At 56.5% G+C, this 25,245-nt stretch overlaps 1 protein-coding gene across 2 annotated transcripts; it reads right to left on the reverse strand.

The window, feature by feature from the left end:
- Positions 1 to 3,222: 3,222 nt before the first annotated feature.
- Positions 3,223 to 24,904, reverse strand: LOC140900407 (angiopoietin-2). 2 transcript variants are annotated; one of them, XM_073317655.2, is made up of 9 exons: positions 24,313 to 24,903; positions 17,133 to 17,288; positions 16,208 to 16,329; positions 13,846 to 14,078; positions 13,183 to 13,307; positions 12,317 to 12,418; positions 10,231 to 10,397; positions 5,689 to 5,819; positions 3,223 to 3,789 (listed from the first exon to the last, which is right to left on the reverse strand). In XM_073317655.2, the coding sequence occupies exons 1-9, from the start codon at positions 24,616 to 24,618 to the stop codon at positions 3,629 to 3,631; spliced, it is 1,503 nt and encodes a 500-aa protein (XP_073173756.1). In that variant the 5' UTR covers positions 24,619 to 24,903; the 3' UTR covers positions 3,223 to 3,628. The 2 variants fall into 2 exon arrangements, with proteins under 2 accessions (XP_073173756.1, XP_073173757.2); XM_073317656.2 differs by having other exon boundaries at positions 3,652 to 3,789; positions 5,689 to 5,952; positions 24,313 to 24,904.
- Positions 24,905 to 25,245: the final 341 nt, after the last annotated feature.

Here is a 25,245-nt window from a genome sequence, read left to right on the forward strand (position 1 = left end):
AGGGACGAGTTGTAAGGAATCCTGGCAGCACTTCTCACTTGGATTGGAAAACCCAGCTGGACGGGGGACCCCTGGCCTGGTTCTGGTCTCACGCCCGTTTGACGCTGGAGTGAGCGCACGGAGTCCAGCCGGGTCATCCTGCCTGGCGCCGGGGGAGATGAGCACCAGGCATCGTGCCTTGGGCATCTCGATAGCATGTATCCGGCCGGATTGGCATGGCTTCCCTGCAACGCGAGGCCAGCAGAGGGCAGGGCTCACTTACATATCGGCTCCAGCAGCCCCTGGCAGCAGCTGGGTTGGGCACAGTTGGTGTGACGGGTGGAGGGGGGAGCATGCCTGGGTACTTAGCCTCCAGGTGGCACCATGGGGAGTGGGGTTCCCTTGCTCACTAGCCCCCTTAGCCTATCACGTCCCCCTGTGCCGAGCTTGGGGGCTGTTTGTATCAGAGCTTATGGAAGCTGAGGTGCGTCCAGTGAACTCCACAGCACCCTACAGCCCATATCCAACGATTTGCCCTCTTCTCCTATCCAACATCAGCTGATTGCGGGGCACTGATTGGTGGCCAGATGTTACTACTAGGGCAGTGCTCACAGCTGCTGGGGAGCTGGGTTGGGGAGGCGGGGAACTGTCTAATGTGTAGACAGGAGGGTAGCAGCATCCTCTCTGGCTCAGGCTGTGCCGTGAATCCCCTGGAGCTGGTGTTGGACAGCACCACCAGCCATAAGAACCCTTTGTTTCAGTTTCCCATTCCCTCAGCCTCTCTCGCGCACCACAACCCCTTGCAGCCCAGCCACCAGGGGGGAAGAAGCCCGTTACACTTTAATTAATAATAGTAGCGATGAAATTGCTGCACATGGTGGGATTCTAGGCAAAGGCCGCTGTCCTAACGTGGCACACTATGAGGTCAGAAATGCCCAACATAAGCCACAGCTATAAATGTCAATGTGGGGCTCTTTTATGAATTTGCCAGTGGGCCAATTAGATTTTAAAGCTGAAATCTAACAAACTAGATTGGCTACAACATTTTTCAAATTGGCTAATGTTGCAATGGAATTTAAATAGGAGAATCTCTTTTGCTGAGTCCAGAGAGCGTTAGCAGGCTAATTTTAATGCTAGGTTCTTTTCGGATCAGCTTTTACCTGGGACAGTAAAGGGGCTGCTTTTCCCACAGGCCAGCAACTGCCCTGTGCACATGGCCTGGCTCCTTCCCCAGGCACTGAGCCGAGAGGCCTCGCTATAGCCCAGATTGGCCATCAGCGCCTGCCCTAGCTCAGCTCTCACCTCTCCCTGCTGAGTATGACAAGGGCCCTGGAGGCTCAGAGGTGCCCTTGAAGAAGCCAGCACCAGCCACATGGATAATTAAAAAGCTGGCCTGACAGCAGCTGCCAAGGCAGGGAAACTAACCCCCTGGAGTGGATAAGAGGCCTTTGAAATGCACCCACAAAATCTTCCCACACAACCTTTGCATGCGTGGAAATTCACATTTGCATCTACACTCAGATTCTCATATGCAACTCTACAGTAACATACTCATGTGTGCAGCCCAGCGCTCCTGAGCAACCCTACAGTAACAAACCCATGTGCGCAGCCCAGTGCTCACGAACACAGTGCTCATTGGGAGGGGGAGCAAGGGCCAGGAGGCAGGGGTTGGCTGCTGGCACATGACAATTTTGGGGTTAGCATTTCAGTGAGCCAGAGTGGTGCCCCACGCCAACTCTTGAGCATGCTCCTCCTCCCTGGGAAGGTGGGGTCATGGCTGCGCTGGCCGTTTGGGGGGTTTAGACCCAGGGAGGGGGTAGCAGCACCATAACTTTGCCTTTCCAAAGCACTCCCAGGCCGCAGTGCAGCCCTGACTCCTTCACAGCCTGGGGTTCCCTCTTGTGTGCCTGTGGGGGAAGTGGTCTCCTGGCATCACCACTGTAGAGCTGCTTTGGAGAGGATGGATCGTGGCTGGGGGTCATGAACAAACCACAGTGCTAGGATCCAAACCACCTGCCTTCCAGGGGCGCCTGGCTAAACCCCTCTGCTCACTGGGCCCCAGACCCCTGTGTGCTGCGCATGGCGTAACCGCTCTCCTATCCATGCACACATTTTGTTACAACCCTGAGCCCAGGGCCTCATTCACTGAGGTGCAGGGGCCTCGACACGACCCAGCCCTGGGCTTTGCCTGAGCCTGGCCCAGTTTCCGGTGCCTGCCTTCAGGGTGGGGCACAGGGCTGGAAATGAGCAGCAGCCGAACGAGGGACCCTCTTCACGCTGCAGCACCTCAGGGCTTCGTGACGTCTCTGTGGGGCTGTAACTGCCCCAGATGCTGGGCCCTGCCGGCAAAGCCTGGCCACGTGCTCAGAGGAGACTCTGTGCCACTGTGACAGAGGGGCAGAAAGAGCTTAGAACACGCCCCTGGGGGGGTCAGGACTCCTGGGTTCTCTTCCCAGCTCCTCTGCTTCCTCCCTGTGTGACCTCGGCACATCCCTTGTCCGCTGGGTGCCCACCGTTCCCTGGCTGTGAGGTGGGGATACCAGCGCTCACCTACGGCTGGGAATCTCTGTCCCCTCCTGTTCGTACAGGCCCATTGTGAGATGCTGCAGCCGCACCAGGCAAGGGCACAGAGCTCCTCGGCCAACCCCCGCCAGCCTGCGCCTCACCTCCCAGCCCCAGTGTGCACAGCAGACCCCGCTCTGGGGTTTCTGAGCCCAGGGGCTGTGGGGATTCAGGGGCTGCATGTGCTCAGAGCAAACCCTCTCCTCTGGGCTGAGACCCCACCCCTCCCTGCAGCCTGGAGGCGGCTGGGCATTCCCCTCCCTCGCTGCCCACATGCCAAGCAGCGCGGACCAGAGGGCAGCACACTGGGGCCAGCTCAGCCCCGATACATCCAGACTGGGGGAGTAAGTGCTGAAGGATGGACCCAAAGGAAGGCTCAGAGGGCTGCAGCCAGCCTGGTCCGCACAGCACTTTACAGTCAGAGCAAACGGGCCTGCAGCCAGACCCAGTGGTTCCAGGTACAAGCCTTCTACCGGCCCTGCCTCTGCTGGGCTGACCCTCAGCTCTGGATCGGCACCTCCCTGCCTCTGGGGAAGTTCCACGTCTGCAGTAGATGTGGGGGTTGAGCTGTACAGCGAGTACATGAGAGAAAACCCATCACCCCATTTTATCTGCAGACCCCGCTCCCCACTGGGGATCAGTCCCCCAGCTCACACCCAGGGACTCACTCCAGCACAGCTGAGCTCTCCACTGATGCTTTATCTGAACAACTTGACACCAGGATCGCAAGCCCCCAGCTCCCCAGGAAACAGCAGGATGTTTGTGAGCCAGCCCCTGAACCGGGAGGAGATTAAGACCTAGACGCGCAGGCTGCGTTTGGACGAGCGGGACAGGGCCACCTCTGCTCAGGCCCCGATGGCCGGCACCTGGGAGCGAGCTCTGGTGCTGCGGGGAGGAGGCACCGTACAGAGGCAGGGCTAAGCAGGTGTCCACAGCGCTGTGCAAGCTCGCCCTTCGGGGCCAGACCCACGTGCGGGAGGCCATTCACGCGGTACCACCGGAGCCTTGGTGCAGCCGCAGCCTGGCCCATCTCCCCTGCAGGGATGGCCCAGCCCCAGCCCCAGGGCGCCGTCCCGTCTGGGGCCTCTCAGAAGTCCGCAGCCCGGATCATCAGGGTGGTGGCCTTGAGCCTGTGGCTGGGCCCCTTCCAGTAGTGCCACTTCATGCCGTTGTAGCGGACCGTCGCGGGGCTAGCGGGGTAGTAAATCCCATTCAGGTTGGAGGGGCCGCAGGCATCGAACCACCAGCCTAGGGCACAGAGGTGGGGGGTCAGAGGGATGGCGCACCAGAGCCCCAGCCAGCGGCCACTCGGCGAAGGTGGGGGCAGGGGCACAGACTGGCTCTCTGTGGGGCTGTCACTTCCCAGCGCTGCCCCAGGAAGGAAAGCATCAGAGCATAATTTGTATGTGGCCGGGGCTAGACGGCCGGTGCAGCGTGTCCCCAGGGGCCGAGGATCTTGGAGAATACTCGGCTGGACCCAGGGGGAGCCAGTTCCTGCAGGGAGAGTTAGATGGACCACAACAGAAGAGGCCCAATTACAGGCCTCCCAGCGTCTGTGTGACGAAGTGGGCCTGTTCTTAATGTTTCCTCCGAATATTGTGGGGGTGCCTCAGTTTCCCCTATGCAGTTCTTAAGTATCTAGGTGGTGGGGTAAGGGTGTATGATCATTGCAGAGCCCTAGAGGGCAGGTGTGTGCAGGGGTCTGGACACAGAGAATGGCCGACACCCTGTTTCCTGGCAACTGATGGCCTGGGCCCTTCCCCTCCTGCAAGGTGAAAGCTGAAGGGTTGGAGAACAAAGGAATCAGGTGACCACCTGGCCCAGGAAAGGAACAAAGCCCAGAGGAGGAGGGGCTGGAGGGAGTTTCAGTTTGGGGCTGGCTGGGACATGGAGTGAAGTGCAGACGTGGTTGTCTGTTTCACTGCCCCCAAAATGGACCCAGCTGAGGGGTCCTGTTCTCTGCACCTGCAAGCTCTGTTTTAGACCATGTTCCTGTCGTCTAATAAACCTTCTGTTTTACTGGCTGGCTGAGTCACGTCTGACTGCGAAGTTGGGGTGCCGGACCCTCTGGCTTCCCCAGGAGCCCCGCCTGAGCGGACTCGCTGGGGGAAGCGCACGGAGGGGCAGAGGATGCTGAATGCTCCGAGGTCAGGCCCAGGAAGGTGGAAGCTGTGTGAGCTGTGTGTCCTGAAGACAGGCTGCTCACAGAAAGACGACTGCCCCAGAGTCCTGACTGGCTTCATGGGGAGCAGTTCCAGAGCATCGCCCAGGGACTCCGTGACAACTGGTGGCAGCGGTGGGATGTACTGCACCCCGTGGATGGCACTTCCTGCAGTAAGTGACTGGGGAGCAGTAACACGAAGGGGGAGGGATAGCTCAGTGGTTTGAGCATTGGCCTGCTAAGCCCAAGGTTATGAGTTCAATCCTTGAGGGGGCCATTTATGGATCTAGGGCAAAAATTGGGGATTGGTCCTGCTTCAAGCAGGGGGTTGGACTAGATGACCTCCTGAGGTCCCTTCCAACCCTAACTTTCTATGTGAAGTGCACTCTATGTGAAGATGTGTGAGTGATGAATATATATTATAGATACAGACCTGTCACTACCCTTCAAAAACATGGTCTAAAACAGAGCTTGTAGGTGCAGAGAACAGGACCCCTCAGCTGGGTCCATTTTGGGGGCAGTGAGCCAGACAACCACGTCTGCACTTCACTCCATGTCCCAGCCAGCCCCAAACTGAAACTCCCTCCAGCCCCTCCTCCTCTGGGCTTTGTTCCTTTCCTGGGCCAGGTGGTCACCTGATTCCTTTGTTCTCCAACCCTTCAGCTTTCACCTTGCAGGGGGGGAAGGGCCCAGGCCATCAGTTGCCAGGAAACAGGGTGTTGGCCATTCTCTGTGTCCAGACCCCTGCACACACCTGCCCTCTAGGGCTCTGCAATGATCATACACCCTTACCACACCACCTAGATACTTAAGAACTGCATAGGGGAAACTGAGGCACCCCCACAATATTCAGAGGAAACATTAAGAACAGGCCCACTTCGTCACAGTCTTCACGGTCATTCAGGGCTGAGTCCGCTACAAACCACACCCAGCCCACCCACGGCGGGGGTCTGCACGGGCCCTGTAGTGCCCGTGGGGGCAGTTACCTCCGGTCGCCATCTGAGCGCACTTGCAGCCGCAGCGGTCGTTGTCGGCATCCTTGGTGCTGAAGGGCGTCCCCGGGGGGCTGAGGCTGCTCGTCCTGCCGGCCGTCCCGCTGTAGTCCCGCACGTGGAGCCTGGGGAGACACAGACACAGGGCTGTCCAGGAGGCACCTCTGGCGAGTCCCCACCAGAGCTGCCATGCCGGGGCCGGGAGACCCCGGGAGACCAGGGACGCGGGAGGCCAGGTGGGCACGGTACAAGGCAGGCCTAGAAATGGGCAGCACAAAGGGAGCAAACCCCAGAGGCTTCAGAGCCTTCCAGTCCTCTGCTTCTCTGGCACACACCAGGCTGTCTTCCAAACTGTCCTTCCCGCTTCCCTCCTTAGGGCAGGAATTTCCACAGCTCGGGGCTGGGCTGTGGTTCAGGCCAGCCGCAGGGTTTTCGCCAGCTTCTCCGCCAGTGGGGCGCTTTTACCAAACAGTCCTTCCCCTGCCGCTGTCTTCTCCCTGCTAACTCAGGGCCCTGCAGGAGCCTTCTAGCTGCCCAGTGTCTACAGGCACCTGCCCTGTGCTTGGTGGAGGCAGCGTTTACACTGGCCCCTTCTCCCAACTCATTCCTTGGTGGCTGGGGGGAGAAGGGAGCCCTGCGCTGCCCCCCGCAAGGCTCCAGGTCCCAGTAACAGGATCCCTTTTAACTGTTACTTCTTCCCTGGATCCTTTTCCTCTCTCCCTATATCTCCTCAAGCCTTGTGTGTCCAACGACCTGAAACCGTAAAGGCCGCATCATCTGACGGGACGACCAGTGGGCAGTCCTGCCCCCAAGGGGCAGAGTGCCCCATCGCACTGCCCATTTCTATGCCCGCCTTGCGCTGGGTGCTGCCTGAACACAGAGAGAGACAGGCCAAAGCTGCTATGACTTCATGAGCAGCACCAGAGCGGGCAATGCCCCATTCCCTCCCAACCCAGGAGAATCCACAAAGGGACAAACGTTGTGAGACAGTCCCACCCTGTGCCTGTCACACCGGCTGTGCTTGGCCTCCTTTGCTGGCTCTCCAGAGTGGGATGGCCTGGGGGGTCTGCCGGAGGGCACTGACTCGGGGACAGGGGAAAGGTGGGTGGTTGGAGTCATGCCAGATGTCCCCAGGGCCCTGGAGCCGTGCGTGTGGGCGAGAATAGGAGTTTCCAAAGCAGTTGCCAGTATTGTCCCCTCAGCAATTTGCCGTGTGCGGTCACTGCCCGTTCTCAGGGAAGGCTGCCTACTCTACACAGACGATGTTTGTTTGGCTTCTGTCTCACACAAAAACATGCAGCCTGAGACAGGGGTTATTTAGCTTGGCACTTGGGCCCGCAGGGTCTATTGTTCTCCTGGTGTCCTGACTAGCTGAGGCAGCTGGTGGCTTTACAGGCAAGAGAACCAGCTTCCCGCCCTGGACATGCACAGACACAAATATTATTGCCGGCAGGCATCAAGGAGTTGGGACTTGCCGCAGCTGTGAAGCCGAGCGCCCCCTGCCGCTGCAACTGTGTTTGGACCAACGGCCCGGTCAGGGAGAAACGCAGGGCCCCCACTGCACAGTTCCAGCCACCCCGGGCTCCAAAAGCAAGATGCAACAGTGGCTTTGGGTTTTCAAAAGCGGCATCCCTGCACTTCCAGCTGCTGCAGCCAAGGAGCTCTCGCGGCTGTGTCTAGCCCTGGAGACCACGGATGGGGCACTCGGATGGACAGTGACCCCTTCTTGCTCATGGGCCAGCTACGGAATAACAGCGTAAGAACCCACAGTGCTGCCTCTGAGTGATCCGAGCTGCGTGGGTGGTAACGGCTATTCTGGGGTGCTGGGCTTGGAAAGGGACCCGCTGGCCTTGCTTTTGATGCTGTCATTGGCCAGCCTGTCTGGAGCTGGATGGAATGCGAGGAGTCGAGTGAAGGACCTGCCATGGAGCTGTGTCAGCTGCTGGATGTGGGTTGTTACCCATGACCTTGTGTTTTGCTGAGGCCGATTGCCAAGAAGGACTCGTCAAAAGCCCTGCTTCCCATGGCACAAAACAAAGACAGCATCAGGGCAAACCATGTACACAAGCTGCCATGCCAGGGTGATGAAAAGCAAACTGGGTAGTGAGGACTCTTAGGTGTTTGCAGATAGAATTTCACAGCATAGCCCAAAGCTGCCCCAACATCCAGGGTAAAAACGCCTCTAAAATTCCTGAAAAAGCTGTCTGTGTGTCTCACCAGGTTTGGACTCCCAGAGCCAAATTCTCAGTGCTTGAGGAAAAGCTGTTAGATCAGACAAATGGAGAACGAGCCTGGTCTCCTGCCAGCAACCCCAATCCCCATTCATTAGCGGGGTGTGGAGCTGCGGTGGCCATTCCGATAACCATGATTTGTGTTCACTGGAGGGATCAATAAGAACCAAAGCCCAGTGCAGCCACTGGAGAGACTCCCACTGATTTCCACAGGCTGTAGATCTGGCACAGACTAAGATTTCTGCCCTTCGTCTTAGAGACCTGAAACTCAGGAGAGCAGGGTTAGCCTGCTAAGCACAGAACCCACTGGAAAATCATGGCTTCTGGATTTAAAGCAGCTCTCAAAGCTCTGAGGCCGAGGTTCCATTGGGTTTTAGCAAAGGGCATGTGCTTAGCCTCTTTCGTTTGCAGAGTGCAGGCCACCCTGGAGGCAGCAGGACGCTCACTGTAAAACATATTTGCATTCAGTGAACTGGGAGGAAGTGCGTGAGACTCTTGAAAAGGTTTCATGGAATTGTGTCCTCCTGTCAGACATACCTGGGGGGTCTTTGCCAAACTCCAGGCCCGGGCTGCGAGTCCTGTATTGACTCACCTCATTGGGAAAGCTCTCCCCAGCAACAGGCCCTGTCTGTACATGTTTGACTCCACCCGCGTTACCACCGTGGGGCCAATGGAGTCAGTTCTTTTGGTGCTGGAGCTGCCTGGAGTCTCTGGAGCACAGAATCATGCGTTTCCGCTGACCATGGCCAGGACTGGGCCAGCGCGGCCGCAGTGCCCAGTAGCTCTCTGTGAGGTCACGCTGGCGTTGTATGGTACAGCAACCCGTATCACCATACTGCTGCCATGTGCGAAGCAGAGCCCGTGGGTTACTGCAGCCCAGCTAGGAGGGGGCCCCGCCCCAGGTGCCTGGTAAAGGAGCCAATTCTGAGCTGACTTGGATGGTGGATAAAGGTGGGGTTGTTGGCACTGCTTGGCATGGAAGGAGCCTGCTCTGTCTTCCAGGTTGGCCATAGGCTGTTCCCAAAAAGCCGGGCTCAGACGTACAATGTGGACAGCATGTGGGGCGGGGCATGCTCTGCCGTGTGGGGAATCTAGGCTCAGTCCCCGCTCTACTCATGAGCACGGCAACGTGCCCAGTAGAGAGAGCAGGATAAGGCACTTCATGGGATCACGTTCCTTCCTAGCAACCAGTTACTGAGTCAGCGTCTGATCAGAGGCTCTGACAGCTGGAGGGGTTAAAGCTAAAGGGAGTGAAAATGGAAGGGAGGGAGGGACCAAATCCCAACGAGACTTTGCAGAAGGAACTCCGAGCTGGGGGTGCTCCAGGCTGGCTTCCCCAGGAACAGGAGCATCGGGATGGAGCCGAAACGTCACTGGTGGGCTCCAGAGCATGGTGCAATGCATGTGGCGGAAGCGTCTTGGGACAGAAAGTGCCTGTACCGAGGGTGGGGGGAGCGGGGGTGGAGCTGCCCCTTTGAAGTCCAGAGACCTGGAGCTGGCCAGCCCCATAGAGTTAGCCCTGCCTGCTGCACCTCGGATGAGGTCTCCTGTTCCTCCCCCACGTCACCTGGGATCGGGGTGGGGTTTAATTGGTAGAAACAGCTGAGCATGGAAGAGCTGATTCTCCTCCAAAGAGCAGCAGGAAGCTGCAGAGAAAGGGGGATGTACAGGGAGAGACAAGAAGAGTAAAGCTGGAGTGAGACTTCAGCAGAGGCCTGCCATGGCAGGGAATGGCTGGCGGGAGGGAGCAGGCTCCAACAGGGAACGCTGCATCTTCAGGGAAAGGCTCTGGGCAGGGAAGGCCTGAGAGGCCCCAGCAGGAAAGCCTATGTGTCTGGATTTGCTGCAGTTTTGAGAACTATATTTTGGGAATGCTTTGATGTTAATAAATCTAGCCCCCAGGGGGAAGGGATACTGAATGAGAGAAGAGCTTGATTGACAGAGTCCTGAGAAGTGGGGAAACTGAGGCAGGGCACCTGCAGAGCAACCTCAGGCCACAAGGGGGTGCTGAGGCAGCAGCTGGCCCATGTACAATGCAAGAGAAGCTTCTGCTGCGGTGTGGGAAAGGCAGGAGATTCTCCATGCCACGTGCTGTACCCATGAAATCTCTCTGGACTCTGCTGTGTGGGATGAGTGAGTGGGGATTAACCCCCAGTTCAGGAGACCCAGAGGCTGATCCTGGCTCTCCAGGACCAGGTGGGTCTAGTGGATTTGGCAAGGGCTTGATTGCCATCATGGGCGGGGTCATCCTTTGCGCACAAATCGCTACGCCCGTCTGCAGCAAGCTGGGCGAAGCGAGACTCACCGATAGAGCTGCTCCTCGCTGCCCAGGTGGAAATACCCGTAGAGGGAGTAGGCCTCGTTGCTGTCCCAGTCCCGAAGCTGGATTCGGAGGGAATAGGAGCCCTGAGTGGTGAGCCGGTGGATGAAGTCATTTCCCAGCCAGTATTCTCCAGATGGGGACCCAAAGCCCTGCATGGAAAGATCAGAAACCCAATGAAGCAGGAGGAGGCTGCCAAGAACCAGCCGGCAGCAGGGGGGCTCACCTGGCTTCGTGCTTCATGGCTGCTGCCAGAGAAAGCAGAGTCCCCAGGTTCCTGCTTTGTGATTTGTGTGGCCGAAGGGGCCAGCTCTGCTCTGCTCTGGGGGAAGTGTATGTACAATGGTAGCTTTGTAACTAGAACATCACTGTGTGGATTAAGATCCCACTTCTGGGCCTCTGGGACGCCTCAGGCTCTGGCATCTGGATTTGGTTAGAATGGCTTCCCATGGCACTGCCGTGTTCAGTGCAGCCGGGCAAAGGCCAGGAGGTGCCCAAGATGGGCTGAAAGGAGGAACACGGAAGGAAGCAGGTTTTGCAACATGTCATTCGCTCTACCAGCCCCACAACAGTGTGCGTGGTCCAGGGAGCTCTGTGCTGGTCTCTGGAATTCTGAATGAATCCAGACAATGGATCATTGACCAGTAACCTCTCTGGAGAGGCCACAAGTCAACTGCCTTGGTTAGCCCTGCTGTGCCCAGATAGCTCCCCTCCCTGACATTACAGCGCGAGACTCAGGCTACAAAAGGCCAACCAGGGCACCGCACAACACCACAGGCTGAGTCAGTGCATGAGAGGAAGGATTTTCAGAGACTCCTGCTCCTGCTATGTATGGAACCAGGCCAGTTCTTGGAAGAGACACAGAATCTCCCCTACACCCACACCCACACCCCCTCTCCCAACGCTGTGGCTACAAAACCACTTTCCAGGGCCAGCCACATGACTCACATGTGAATGAGCTGAAACCACAGCCAGGATCTGAGATCTTTCTCCAGCATCTGCACAGAGAGCTTTTCCGCAGGAGTGTTTCAAATGGCGGAGAGTGTCAGTGCGCCAGACACTTCGCCATGTCTCCACTTACCCATGGGGGCTCACAGAGCCAAATCCATGCACGGTGCATCTCTGCTGACTTCAGTGGGCAGGCCGGAGGGACTGGCTGAGATATCATCTTCTAAAACTGTCCCGCCACATGGAAGAAACCCTACAATCTGGAGCTCACTTGGAGCAGCTGGGGTCTTTCCAAACACCAAGGATATGGATCCTGATGTTCCCTTCCATACAACACAAGCAACCAACTCCCAGCAGAGGGGCCACTCCCTGGTATCTGGGGGAGAACCCTCCCTCCCTTGACCAGTTAGCAATTTGGGCATCTATGTGTGACATCCCCTTGGACCCTGGGCCGTCCATGGAAAGCAGGGCCTGGCCTGCTTTGATTCAGGAACGCTGGTGGCACAGAATCTCCGGGTCATGGCCTCTCTGTCTGCGGTACTTCTGTGCCCCGTTACCACAGTGTCTGAGCACCTCCCCATCTTTACATCACAACACCCCGGTGTGGCTGTGCACTACTCCTGTCCCCTTTTCACAGCGGGGTCCTCCCGGCATGGGTCTGCAGCACAGGTAAGTGAGGAGGGTAGGGGAAGGGTCTGGGCTGGCGCCCTGCAGTTTATCGGACAGGCTCTGTATCCCCCCCCACACACACACACATGAAAACTACCCTGACCCTATGGCAGGGGGGCAACCTCAGTTCCCTCCTTGCGATGCATCCGCTCTCCATCCCTTCCCCCATCGCTGGGTTCGTGTTTGCAGCCTCCCGTGTACCCAGAGCGAAGGCCTTCACCACATGCCCTGAACAATAAGGTAGTAACCTCTGCTCCTCCTCTTCCTTCCCACGTGTGTAGGGCCACCGGGGGCTCCGGGCAGGGAAGCGAAGGCCCTTCACCCTTGGGAGCGGTTGGCTATTCCTAGCCTGCACGGGAAGCTCTTCCTGCCCTGGTATGAGGAAATGCCGGGGGTCCAACACCACGGCCTCACTGGGGCAGCGCTGGCTGCCAACAGGACAGGGAAACCTTACGTGTTTGTATTCCTTCCAGGTGCGGTGGAAGTCCACGGAGCCGTCCTTCCGGTGCTGGATGACAGTCCAGCCTCCCCCGCTGGTCTCCATGTCGCAGAACGCCTGTGAACGGGACAGCATGGCCGCGTCTGGACACATACAGCACCGTCCCACGAACCGGTGTGGCCCGCGCCTGCCGGAGACTAGCTGCGAGCGCGAGGGCCCCACGTCCAAAGCAGGGGCTAGGCTGTGATCCCCAGGCCTGGCCTCGGCCTTGTGGCTAAGCACGCTAGTAACCATCCCCACTGTGGCATCCGTGAGAGGCAGAGTGGGCCAGTGGGGTGGGTGGAGGGGTGGTGACAGGCGGGGGTTGTTTTGGTTTGACAAGCGTCATTTTTCAGGGCCGGGGACACTCGTCCGCATCTCAGGAAGACTAATGCTCAGCCCCTCTCCGGCACATCACCCCCCAGGTGCTCGGCGCGCTTTGCCCGCACTCGTTAACCCCCCTGCCAGCCAGCTAGCAGACCCCATTTGCAGACGGATATGCGGAGGGGCAGAGCTGAAGTGATTTGCCCAAGGCCAGACAGTGAAGCAGTGGCAGAGCTGAGGAAAGAACCAGAATCCCATTGCTCTGCTCCGGGCACTAGCCACCCCCCAATCCCCTCAGAGGTGGGACCAGAAACCAGACTCCCAGCCCCTCTCTGCTTTACCCCACGCCCCGCCCTCTGCCACTGGCCCCTCCTAGTGGGTGTAAATAAGCTACTTCAAGGCGGGGGCTCTGCCAGCAGCCATGTGCTCGCACATCCCAGACCCTGGGCCAAGTCTGCCAGGGCCTGGGGCCGGAGGGGCCTGGCTCGGTTGGCAGGCTGCTGGGCTCGGAGACTTACCCTGGTGGTGGCTGTGGAGTTGGGGAAGTGCAGTGTGTAGACTCCACTGGCAGTGAGGCCCAATTTGTACGCGGCCCCGCAGTCCCGGAACACCTTCTGCTCCGCCTTGGGGGCCGGGGAGATTTCTGGGTGGAGCGGACAAGGGGACACTCAGCTCTTCCCCCAGCTGCTTCAATTCCAGACGCTGCCCGGGGGGACTGACCCAACCGTCCCCGCTCCTTAAAAACCCCCCAGCCCTGCACCACTTGTGGACCTGCTGCCATGCCACCCTGACACCGGCCCCTGCTCCAGCCGCCGGAGTAGAGCCAATGGCCTAGAATCTGCTGGGAACCCACAGGAGGAGGGAATTCTCAACAGGTGTAAACCCAGCCCAGCCGGCTCCTATGCCAGCCCTCCAACCCCAGCATGGGGGCATGCTGGGAAGGGATGGGGCCTGGTGGCGATAAGGCTATGCCCAGGGTCCCACAGGGAGCAGAGCCAACCCTCCAATTTAGAGCAGCCCCTAGGCTGCTCAAATTAAAGTGTGGTGGGGCAGCTTGAGAGTTGGGGAGCAGCTCCCCCGGCACTCCCCCAGTCTTGCACCAAGTGAGCTGGGCCATTGCTTGGGCCCGACTCCCAAGCAGCCACTCCCAGCCCTCCCCCACCACACCCCACAGTACTGACGGTTGCACTGAGAAACAAGGCTCAGGAGCTGGTGCACTGTGTCCATGAGAGATGCCTGCTGTCTCTGCAGCACCGTGTTGTTGGCTGAGGCTGTGGCGAGGTGCTGCTCCAGTTCTTGGATGAGCTGGGTTTGCCTGGACAGCAGGCCCTGCATCTCCAGCTTCTCGGCTTTGATCCCTTGCAGCTCCTCCTTGTGTTTGCCTTCCACATCCAGGACTTTCTTCTCCAGAAAGCTGAGGGGGAGGGAGCCAAGGGGGGGGGATTAAGAGGAGTCTCACAGAGAGGGAGCCAAGGAGGGGTGGGCCAGCGCTGGGCTGGGACCTGGGAGCCCTGGCTTCCACTCCTGGCTTTGCCAAATTCCAAGTGTGACCTTGGTTGGGTCACTTAGTTTCTGTGCCTCTGTTCTCATTTGCACCGGGGGATAATTGCCCCGCCTTACCTCTGAGGAGAAACACACTAGAGACTGGAAGGAGCCCAGATACCATGGTACAGGGCAGAGGAGGACCAGACAGATCGGGCACATTCTCTGCACCACTCACTGCCTGCTACCGTCCCCAAGAAGGCACGGCTCTGGGGCTCTGGCGTTCGGCCCCCACTAGCGCAGCGCTCCCAGCCCCACGCTTTCCAAAGGCAGGCTGTTTTTTCCAAACTCCACACCCCGGCTTTTCTTGAATCGGCCTCCTTTGCTTTGAACTTTTAGGGGATGCGTTTTCGAGCTGTGCCTCCACGACGCCATCGGTCCAAGCACAGCGCTCAGCAGTACCGGCAGGGCTTGTGCCGTCTCCCGTCAGCATCCTTCCCAAATGCAATGAGCTGGGGGCAGGCCGGGGTGAAGGGGGTGGGGAAGAGCCATAAGCCCCTGAATGACAAGTCCCTGCTCTGGCAGAGGCCCCTCTCCCAGCCAGAGCTGCTTGGCTGGCTCCCAGGCAGGCTCTCCAAGCTCCAGTGCCAGGGGCATTAGCTGCAGGGAGGATTTACAAGGGAGGATGTTCCCAGAAGCATAACTGGGTCGTCACCTCCAGTCAATGGGGATCTCACTGGAGCTCCGTCCCATTCACGGCACCCACACTGGGGGCCCTTGACACAAGCCCTTAGCAGTTCTGGGATGTGCAGTGCGGCGCTGTCCCTCTCCAAGCAGGAGCCCTAAGCCGGCTGTTAATCACCCTAATTGTGGGGACAACAACCTATTTCTTTACAAGACACGGTGCGGGAGGGAATATCTTTTATTGGACCAGCTCCTATTGGGGAGAGAGAGCCAAGCTTTCCAGCCACACAGAGCAGGTCTGGGAAAGATTCTCCCATCACAGCTAAATACAAGGGGGAATGGATTGTTTAGTGTAAAGAGTTAGCACATATTCAAAAAGAAAAGGAGGACTTGTGGCACCTTAGAGACTAACCAATTTATTTGAGCATAAGCTTTCGTGAGCTACAATTTATGCTCAAATAAATTGGTTAGTCTCTAAGGTGCCACAAGTCCTCCTTTTCTTTTTGCGAATACAGACTAACATGAATGTTACTCTGAAACCTGTCACATATTCAAAGGGAGCATTCAAGGTGGAGTGGCCCATTAACACCTCTGCAGTCATAGGACAAAAGGCAGGTTAGTGGGGTCACAGATTGTTGTAATAAGCTTGTCTGTCTCACCAAGAGCAGTTGGTCCACTAAAAGACATTCCCTCACCCACCTTGTCTCTCCAATATCCTGGGACCAACAGGGCTACGTCTACACTGCATGTTTATTTACAGTCAGTGCAGGCAGCAGCTGCCTGAGTATCAGACACAGTCGCCTACCTCCCTACGCCGCATTCCAGGAAAGGGAGCAGGGCGCTTGCCTGGAGACGCTTAGAACCACTTCTGGAAATGTAGGTTCTGGGCAAGAAGAGAACTCCAAAACTCTGGAGTTTGGGATCCATTTTGCAAAACAGAAGTTCCTGTGAGCTGCACTGACTTTTGTATTTTATTCCCATCCCCTGGTTGTTCTGCGAGCCAGAGCAAGAATTTCAACCAAACAGGAGTCTTTATTATGCTCACAACACAGGCCACCAGTTAATTAGCAATATAGGGGTTTAAAATGAGATTTTACTGAATCTGCCATGAAAAATATTTGAAATGAAAGGGGGAAATGTTTCATGTAATGCCAAAGAATTCCCTGAAACCCCAAACTTTTGTCAAGTCCTATGGGCCAGATCCTCACCTGGAAGGTGAAGTCATTAGAGCGGTGTGGCTTTACACCAGCTGGGGATCTGGCCCTAGAAACGCTGCTAAGTCCCAGACCACGCTGGGTTCTCCTGTTTCTATTTTGTGTGGCAGAGATAGTCAGATCCCCGCGTGATCACAGCCCTACCCAGAGAAGGGTTTTTTACCTGTTCTTCTCCTGGAGCTTGTTTATTTCCTGGGTCTGCAGCAGCAGCTGTTTCTCCAGCTTGTTAGTGGACAGAGAGTTCTCCAGCAACTGGATCTCCAGCCTTGAGGTCTGATTGAGAACCTGGGTGGGGGAAAAGGAACCAGAGTGGGATGGTCAGGAAGGGATGGGATCTGAGGGGATGTGGGTTTGGGAAACACTCTCCGAAGCCCAGCAGCAGGAGGAGCAGCCTGCATGGGGACATGGATTTTGGCCTAAGTTTGGGTGGGGAGGAAGACTGGGGATTAGGTTTCCTATCCTGGTAGAGCCCTCAGTGCAGTTGGGGGCAGATTTTCAAGGGCTCAGCTCCCACTGTCAGAGCTGGATTTCTAGAGCCCTGCGCGGATACAAAATTTGCATCTGCATCCGATCCGCAAACATGGTCCGTGGATATCCACGGATATGAAGCAGACAGCCACAGATTTGCAGGGCTCTGTAGATTTCCCAGCACACTCAGCTTCCATGTAGGCACCAAAGCCAAAGGCCAGATTTTCACAAGAGCCCAGGATCCAACATGCATGCAACGTGCTGAGCAATTCTGAAGTGTCCAGCCTCGGTCCTCTGAAAGCTGGAGCGCACCGTCGAAAACTTTGGGGATCAGGGAGAAGCTGTTTGAAATCACAGCAGCGTCAGTGGTGCACTTGTCATTTAGGTGTCTTCACTGGCGGTGGCATCGAATTCCCCTGTGCTTCACCAGCAAAATATACAAATCACCGTGCAGGGAGACTAGCGAGATGCAGTGGAACATTCTCTGCCATGAGCAGGGGACCAAATCCAGCCCTGGTGTAAACGAATGCAATCTCGTTCCAGTCCGTGGAGTCACACGCGAGGACTCTGGGGTTCAGCACCTGGGGGATGGCTCGGGGGACAGCCCAGCCAGCTGTTACCTGCGTCTCCACGTCAGTGAGCTTGCGGGTCTGCTCAGCCGTCTGGCTCAGGAGGCTGCTCCCGATCTCCAGTATGGCAGCTGTGTGGTTCTGCACCGTGTAGAACTGGATCTCAGCAAGCTCCATTTTCACATTCTCCTGGATGTAGCTCTCCAGCTGGGAACAAAAAACAGGCAAAGAAGGGGTTATGTGGGAAATGACCACTTCCCTCAGCAGTGGGACTGGAACTGCGGGGGTTACACAATGCGCCGACAATAGGTAACAGTGTGACACTGGTAGATAAAAGCCATGCTGTAGCTGTAAGAAGGTTAGCTTGGTGTGCTGACTTGGCTGCATGCCTACTTACCTACCTATCCATCTATCTATGCATCCCCCTATATGTTCCTCTACCTAGCCAGCCAGACCACCCCTGCACACTCCTCTACCTAGCCCCAATCACACTTCTGTATCTATCCGTCCATCCATCCAACCCCCGGCACACACCGCCATCTGTCCGTCCGTCCGTCTGTGCATCCACCATCGTGATATTTAGGCACCTGCCTTCTGTGAAACATGCAACATGCACTCCAGAAAACACGCCTCAGAGCCAGGTTCTCAGGTTAATAATATTAGCCAGCAGCACGTATATTAACCTCCCATGTCTGAGCTGCTCCGCACACTTTGGTTAAACCTCACCCCCCGCCCCCGGAAAGGCAAGGCAGTGCTACTGATCCCCCCCAGTTTTCCAGACGAGGAGACAGGTACAGAGACATGCAGTGGGGTTGCCTGCAGTTACGCTCCCCCAGGGCCTGGCAGAGCTGGGAATGGGTTGTTCTCTAACCACTAGACAGTTCTCCCTCCGTGCCCTCCTTGCGCTGGAGGGGACGAGTGGTAAATGAGTGAGAGTCTGGGACCGTGAGAACCAAGCCCCACTTGCTTCTTTCTGCCTATTGTTTTGTAACTGACCCCTTGCCCCCAAAGCCTGTGGCAAGGGGGCAGAGTGTGTTTCGCTCTCAGGGCTGCCTCGCTGCATAAATAGTGCTCTCCACACTGTTTATGCAGATGATGTTCCCTGCCCATGTACAAACACGATCCTCCCCAGGGGCATTTGCCAAACTTCCTCCCATTGTAATGGGGGCATGAGGAATGGAACCCCCGACCAGCCAGGGCTTGGCTCCTCTTCGCATGTCCGAGCTGAGAGCGCACGGGCCATGCTGCTCCGGAGCAGGGGCTCAAATGGTGCCTCCCATGTCAGTACGCAGACTTCCTCACTGGACTGGGAGCTCCCTGGGGCAGGGACCATCTGTCTGGGGTGCGTCTGTACCAGTGGCCCATTTCACCACATCGCTTTGCTTTCCTCTGTTATGCAGATGTAAACAAGGACTTATTTAATCCTTCGACTGTGTCATGGAGCCCATCCTCAAGTGACGCAGGACGGGCCCAGCTTTGCAGTGACTTGTTTCACTTGGAGAGAGATTTTAAAAAGAAAATTAAAAAAAAAAAAGGTGTGGGGGGAATTAATAAACGCTGATGGATTCCCGGCAACTCTGGGAGAGCCTCCAACATTCTCAGGTCTGGATGAACGTGAGTCCCTCTCTCACACCAAAGCAGGATGGGAGCAGGTTTTCAAGGCACTTTTCCTAGCCCAGAAAGACACTGATCCTGGGTATGCAGCAGCTCTGACAGGCACCCCCGTTGCACCAGCCACGCTGTACCTCCCGATGGCGCAGCTATTTTATCTCCTGTTCTGGAGAGAGGCTGCTGGCCCAGACCCCCAGATCCTTGCCTCCTGCTGCGGCAGTTATCAGAGATGGGCAGCTCAGTTTAATGATGTCTCTGAAGAGAACAGCAACATCTCTCTATAGCCCAAGCCCTGAGGCTCATGGTAGTAAAACACCACCTCCCAGCAGGGCATGTCTGCAGGACCTGGCCCTTTGCTGCTGTTTAAAGAGCATCTGCTGGTATTTAGTGTCCTGTTGTCTTTTATTAGGGAACTAGAAGTCCCTGAGAGCGGGCTAGGAACCAGGCCAGAAACACCCATTGGAAACTGGGATGATACTGAATCTCTAGGGGAATTGAAGAGTGAGGCGCATTTAAAATCGGCCTTGGGCAGGCAGTACGCTGGGGCTGATTGCAGGGACTGCTTGCTTGTCCCACTGAATCCTCAGTCCTCTTACTTGTGCCCAGAAGTCCCACCTGAGTCCGGGGCCCCTCGGCAGTGCGTACTGCACGTGCATTTAGCAAGAGACAGGCCGTGGCTCACAGTGTCACTAGACAAGACAAAGGGGAGAAGGGCACAGAACTGACTTCACCAGGCTCCCACAGACCATCTGGCAGAGCCAAGAACTGAGACTGAAGCCCCTGAGGCCCAGGCCAGTCTCTTAGCCGCGCCCTGTCCTTCCCAGACTGCTCCGACACAAGACCGCGCTGCTCAGGCAAAGCCAGGCTCATTCAGCTGCAAATGCGCCAGGAGGCTCCACGATCATTCCCCTCCCCCAATGGGTTGCCATGTCCCTGGCACAAGGCCTATTACTCAGCAAATGCCCTTTTATTTTAAAATCTGGGTCTCTTTGATGTTACGCGTACCCACCAAGACTATCCTGAAAGGGCAAAACTCTCCCTGGGTTTTGGTCCTGAGCAGCCAGGAACCACTGCTTCGGATCAGGGTTTTCCTGCAAAATTGCTACGTAAATCAAAAAGCCTCCAGCTGGATTCCAGCTGACTGTCGACAAGGGGGTGGGGTTTATAATGGCCCCCCGAAATGGGCACCGGTCAATAAAAAGCATGGACTTAATTCCAGTGGTACCACCCTGATTTGGCCACTTCTAAGCCCCAATGGCTGGAAAGCGTTGTCTGACGGGGTTCCCCTGCCATTCTTTCTAGGAACATATCCCATAACAGCAGGCCCAAGGCGGCCTCTCACATTCCATTCCTGGAGTGCTGGTGGCTGATTCACAGCCGGAAGCAGTTGCAGGGTGGGGGCTGTTTGGGGAGAGTTGCCCGGGGGGTCTCAGCAATAAAACAGATTATAAACAGGAAGCTGGGTGTCTGGCAGTAATACCAGGCCCTGTCCACTGGAGGATCTGAAAGCACTTTGCAGATGTTAGTGAATTGAGCCCAGGTCACGATCCCTGTCAATGGAGGAGACACCTGAGGTACAGGCTGTCATGGTTAACATGGGGTCACCTGGCCAGGACCAGGCGACATGAAGTTAAAGCTGGCTTGTTCCGGCCTGCTCAATACTGTAACTCGGCAGGGTCATCTTTCACAGCTGAGGGACTTGGCCAAGGTCATGGGCTGAGTCAGTGGCAGAGCTAAGAACAGAACCCAGGTCAGTCAGAAAACCTTCGTTCTTGTGAGTGAGCCATGGCCAAGCAGACTCATTCACAATACAGCGGTGCGGGCAGCGTCAGTCAGCATGAGCTGTAAAATCCCCCGTCCCTTTGTCCTTGACCAGAGGTTCCTACCTCACCTGACAGAACTAGCCTGCCGGTTCCCATGTGGCAGCACCAGGGGCATGAGCCTGCACCAAGCGTGGCGCGGCTCTCCACAGCTGAGTGACAGACAATTCTGCCAGGCCTTTTTTGACTTGCAGAAGGAACCCCACCCCCACCTGCGTTTCTAAGACGCCTGATTTTCAAACCTGGGCTCCTTGCACAAAACCTATCACGCCCTTCTCTGGGCAGGCACAGCATTATTTTGGCAGTGCCAGGAGCCCCATTATGCTGAGTGCCGTAAATACACCAGTGAGAGCCAGCCCCTGCCCCGAGGAGCTCTCGGGACGGACCGGTTAGCTATCCCCACTTTGCAGATGGGCCACTGAGGTGAGAGATTCAGCGATTTGCTTGAGGTCACAGAGGAAGCCTGAAGCAGAGCCAGCAAGTGAACCCAGGTCCCCAGAGTCCCAATCCACCGCTGTACCCACCAGCCCCTCCATCATCGCCTCCTGGAGGTAGGGAGCCCTCTCTCCTACGGGCCTAGACCATGCTCGGTGTGAGGTTGGGAGGGAGGCATCTACCTTGCTAAACCCTTAAGGCCGCTAATGGGAGATTTTGGGGGGGCACTAGGCTGTCGGCTCTTCCTTGCAAAGAGTCCCCCCCCGAGCACCGTCCCCCAGACCCTCCTGGCGAGATTGATGATGCTTTTTCCTAAGGCTCAGAACTGGCCAGTTCTATTTTGTATACGCTGCAGTGTCTAGTGGCTGTCAGAGAGCCCGAGAGCCCCCAGGCTGCCCCTCGCCCGGTACGCCCGGGGTTGCGCCCACATTCCATGGGCAGGTCACAAAGCACAGCAGCAGGTCCTGTCAGGGGAAGCTGGCACCAGTCCTCACACATTGGATCAGCTGGGCCCTAATGCTGCTCCCCTCCCCCCCGCCCCCAGCTTGCAGTCATCCTGGGCGTGAAGCGAAGCAGGTTCTCACCGGGTCACTGTTTGGACGGGAAGCCAAGGGCAGCCGTGCTGGCAATTCGGTGCAGGGGAACTTCTGAGTGGGCCACACAAGACACCCGGGCTTTCGCTGCTGCTTTCCCTCTGGTGTGCAGCTGACAGGGCCGGATCCAGCTCAGCGCCCAGGGTGAGAGACCGGCCCTAACATCAGCACCTGCCTTCTCAAGGAGAGGTCCCAGCCACGGTGGGTCTTTAGCAGGCGATGAAGCACCCCGCCCAGCATATCTTGCTCCAGGTGACCACCACAGCTATATGAGCGGAGTCCAAGCAACCAGAGAGAGGCCCAGTACGGAGCAGCCAGTGAGCCCCTGGCATTCCTCTTTGCTGTTCCCTCCCATTGCCCCTCGCTCAGCCACCAGCGTTAAGGCTTTACAATTAACCAGACTGTGTCTCCTTTCCCAGCAACCAGTGCCCCGGGCTGCAGGGTGGCAGAGCGCCTCTGGCTGGGCTCCCTGCGCTCCCAGTTGGCCACGGAAGAATCCTGCTTCCCCGATAAGTTTGCCTGAGGAACTGTGTCTCGATCCCAGCAGTGTTGAAAACAAGAGGGCCTGGGAGCAGCACCCCGGCTTTGCTCGTAGCGCTGGGTCCTGCGCAGCAGGGGACCATGTCAGCACTGTTTACCTTCCACCCTAGACAACATGATTCATGGCTTCTTGGGCAATAAACACACGTCTGGGTGTCCAGGGAAAGGAAACAGCTGAGGAGAATGTTTTCCAGGCCACTTCCTAACAGTCTGTGCATCTCCACTTAATCCCTGCAGGGCCGGAGGGCCAGGGCAGTCTGGGGAGCACCCTCTCCCACCCAGACCAGGCTCTGTTCAGCCTGCCCTCCCAGTGCATTCAGTGTGTGGCATGTTTGTAAAAGCAGAAGCTGCTATCGAGACCTGAGCCCGTGGGAGGGCAGCAGCCTCGAGAGCCTGTAACATGCTGGCAGACAGAAGGGGACTTTTCCATGCAGAGCAGGTTTAGCGGCACTGACAACTAAATCCCCCCAGTTCCGAGAGACAAAACCTGGTGCCTCATCCCAGACACATGCTTTATGCCTGCCCGGAGTCTGGGTCAGCTGCAGCAGCTTCCCAGACCGTGCCTCCGTATGGCACAATCACAAGAATGCCATAGGTTACATTGCTGCAGCCCCTTGTCTTTCAACAGGTCCCCAAACAACACAGCACCACGGAAATTCAGCCACCACTCCGGAGGAAGCCACAACTGTCCCCGGACAGGACAGAAGCAACACAGCTGAGGATTCTGGGGAAAATCCCCAACTCTGCCAGCAGCGTCCCGTGGAATCCTTAGAGCCCATGCTGAGCGGGAGCTAAGGTCTCATCCAGAGACCCCTGCACAGCAAACAGCGTTGCTCTCAATGCTGCACTACGTGTAGTCCCAGTGAGTGGACAGGGATATGTATTAACACAAGGGCGTTGTGATGCTGGGTATTAATCACTTTCAGACACGTTCCCCTGCACTGCTCACATTCCCTCAGCCTTGGAGCTCATGGGTTTTTTATTTGGGGGGATTTATTTTTAACTAAATTCTCCCCTAGTGCAAATATTTGCTTATTGCTTTGGTAGAGTGTAAAGAAGTTTGTTCTACCCTATGGTAGATTGTCTTTGGAAGGAGATGTAATATAGTCTGAATTAGACACATGCTCCTGATAGCAGCCTGGGAACAAAGAGGAAGGAAACAACCCCTTTACTGCCTGACTGGTATCTGTATGCTAAGCAGCAATTGGTATTTATAGTTTAGGAAGGAGCCCAATATATCCTGCAGGCACAGGGTGAAATCTTGGCAGCAGAAAAGTCAGTGGCAGAACTCCTAGTGACAACGGGGTCAGGATTTCACCCATGCTGCTCGATTCTGAAATTGCTTCTAAACTGGTTTCACTTCAGTGTCAGTTCATTGGTATAAGTGGAGTTATTCCTGATTTACACCCGTGTAACCGGTACCAGAGTCATTCTCAAACTCTCGGCTCATGAAGGAGAGACCCATGACCCCAAGTGAGTTTGATTTCCTGTGTTTTAAAATAACTGGAAAGAAAAACAGAAAAAGAATTTTTCTGCGGCGGCTCTGCTGGTAAAGGAACATTCGGCACAGCCAAGTAGCAGAACACATGTCTGATAACAGAGACAGAAAGCATGTCACACTCAGGAAGGGGCTAGTACAGAGTTTTAAAAGGGTATTTAAATATTAGGAGAGATGATAGGTTCCCAGGATCAATAAATAAGTTGTCCATTTAAATGATCCAAGCCCTTGTACTGTTTTCCTCATCTATAGGGGTAACTTACTTGCAGTAATGCTGAGACTGTCTGGATCAAGGTGAGAAGCCTGTTTGGTCCCTTTAACAAAGTAATTATACAGCAGTTCCCAGGCACAGACTTTGACCAGATGCTCTCGAGGAAGCCAGCGCCACATGGTTATGGTCAGAAAAGTGACCGTGCAGCCTGGAGTCACATCCACCCACATTACTGTGCAAAGAAGCTTTTGATGCTGAAGCGGCAACACTGCTAGGGGAGAGCGAGCTGGGTCCTCACCTGGCTCGTGCCCAGCAGCAGAAAGGTAGCAAGCTGCAAGAGGCCGCCCCTTGATGCAAGGGGCAGAGGGAGCCCCCATTGACTCTCTGGTCCCAGAGGGAGGTTGGCAACGCTGCATGTTTGCAGGCCAAGTCCTGCGTTTGGAAAGGGACTGGCATGCTGAAGGCACTGCTGCAATCTGTACAAGAACCACTGCGATCCAAACGGGCCCTGACTGGATCTTACCTTCTGCAGCCACTGTGTGTTGTTTTCCATGATGTTCTCCAGCTGTTGGAGCCGCTTGGCTGGCCACTTGGGCTCAGGCGCGGAAGGAGCATCTCTCTGCAGTGAGTTGGAGACCTGGTATTCGGCAGCGGAGGGGTAACAGCCCCCAAGCTCTGGGAGCAGGAAGGTGTAGCTGCAGGGCCCATGCTGCACCTGGTGCTGAGGTCTGTCAAGGCTGTCCTTCCCTTTCAGGTGAGAACCAAGTCCCGGAGCCATCGCAGCCCATGCAGCCCCCAGTAACCACAGCAGGGCTCCCCCGGCTCCCATCCTCGCCTTCCAGGGGGCTTATTCCTACCCAGCGGAAAGGGTCTGGTTTGAACTTCACACGCACGCACGTTTCTCTGCTTCTGTGCTGCCTGGTGTGGGACACTCAGTCCTCCCCCTGCACGGCGGCTGCTGCTGCTGACATGTGGCGTCTGACAGCTCCGAGGCTGGGCGCGCGGCTGGCCAGGAATCCTGCTCCCAGAGCCTGTGTTTCCACGATAAAGGCCCTCGATTGCTTCCTATATCTCTGGCCCATGTTCTCCTGACAACTGCAGGAAGTTTTATTATTATTATTATTATTTTAAACCCTCCCCTTTCCCCTGCCTCGCCCCCCAGCTCCTCTCCGCCTCCTGCGGGGCTTTGGAACACGTCCCAGCCCTCTTTGAAGATGCTTTGTCCTTTGGAATCCAGCTCCCTCAGAGGAGATAATTAGGTCACAAGAATGTGTGTCAGCCCCCAGCCCAGGCCAGGGAGGCTGGGGCTTTCCGTTTATCTTCGGCGGCTGCTTGGCCTCGCCTCCTTCCTGCCATTCTCGGCAGACTCACTTTCCCTGGCAGAGCTTGGAGAACAGTCGGCCTCACCCCCCATCAGCCCCAAGAGTGCTTCCCAGCACCTCACTCTCTAATCCTG

Source organism: Lepidochelys kempii, chromosome 19, assembly GCF_965140285.1.
Source record: "Lepidochelys kempii isolate rLepKem1 chromosome 19, rLepKem1.hap1, whole genome shotgun sequence".
NCBI lineage: Eukaryota > Metazoa > Chordata > Testudines > Cheloniidae > Lepidochelys > Lepidochelys kempii.

What these genes read in the sequence shown, in the direction of transcription:
- LOC140900407 (XM_073317656.2), bottom strand. Translation starts at nt 24,618, where the DNA reads ATGGGAGCCGGGGGAGCCCTGCTGTGGTTACTGGGGGCTGCATGGGCT. An exon ending in CCTGGAAGGAATACAAACAC is followed by an intron (nt 10,398 to 12,316) that starts GTAAGGTTTCCC and finishes CTTTCCATGCAG; the next exon opens with GGCTTTGGGTCCCCATCTGG. An exon ending in AGCGAGGAGCAGCTCTATCG is followed by an intron (nt 5,953 to 10,230) that starts GTGAGTCTCGCT and finishes GCCCATTTCTAG; the next exon opens with GCCTGCCTTGTACCGTGCCC.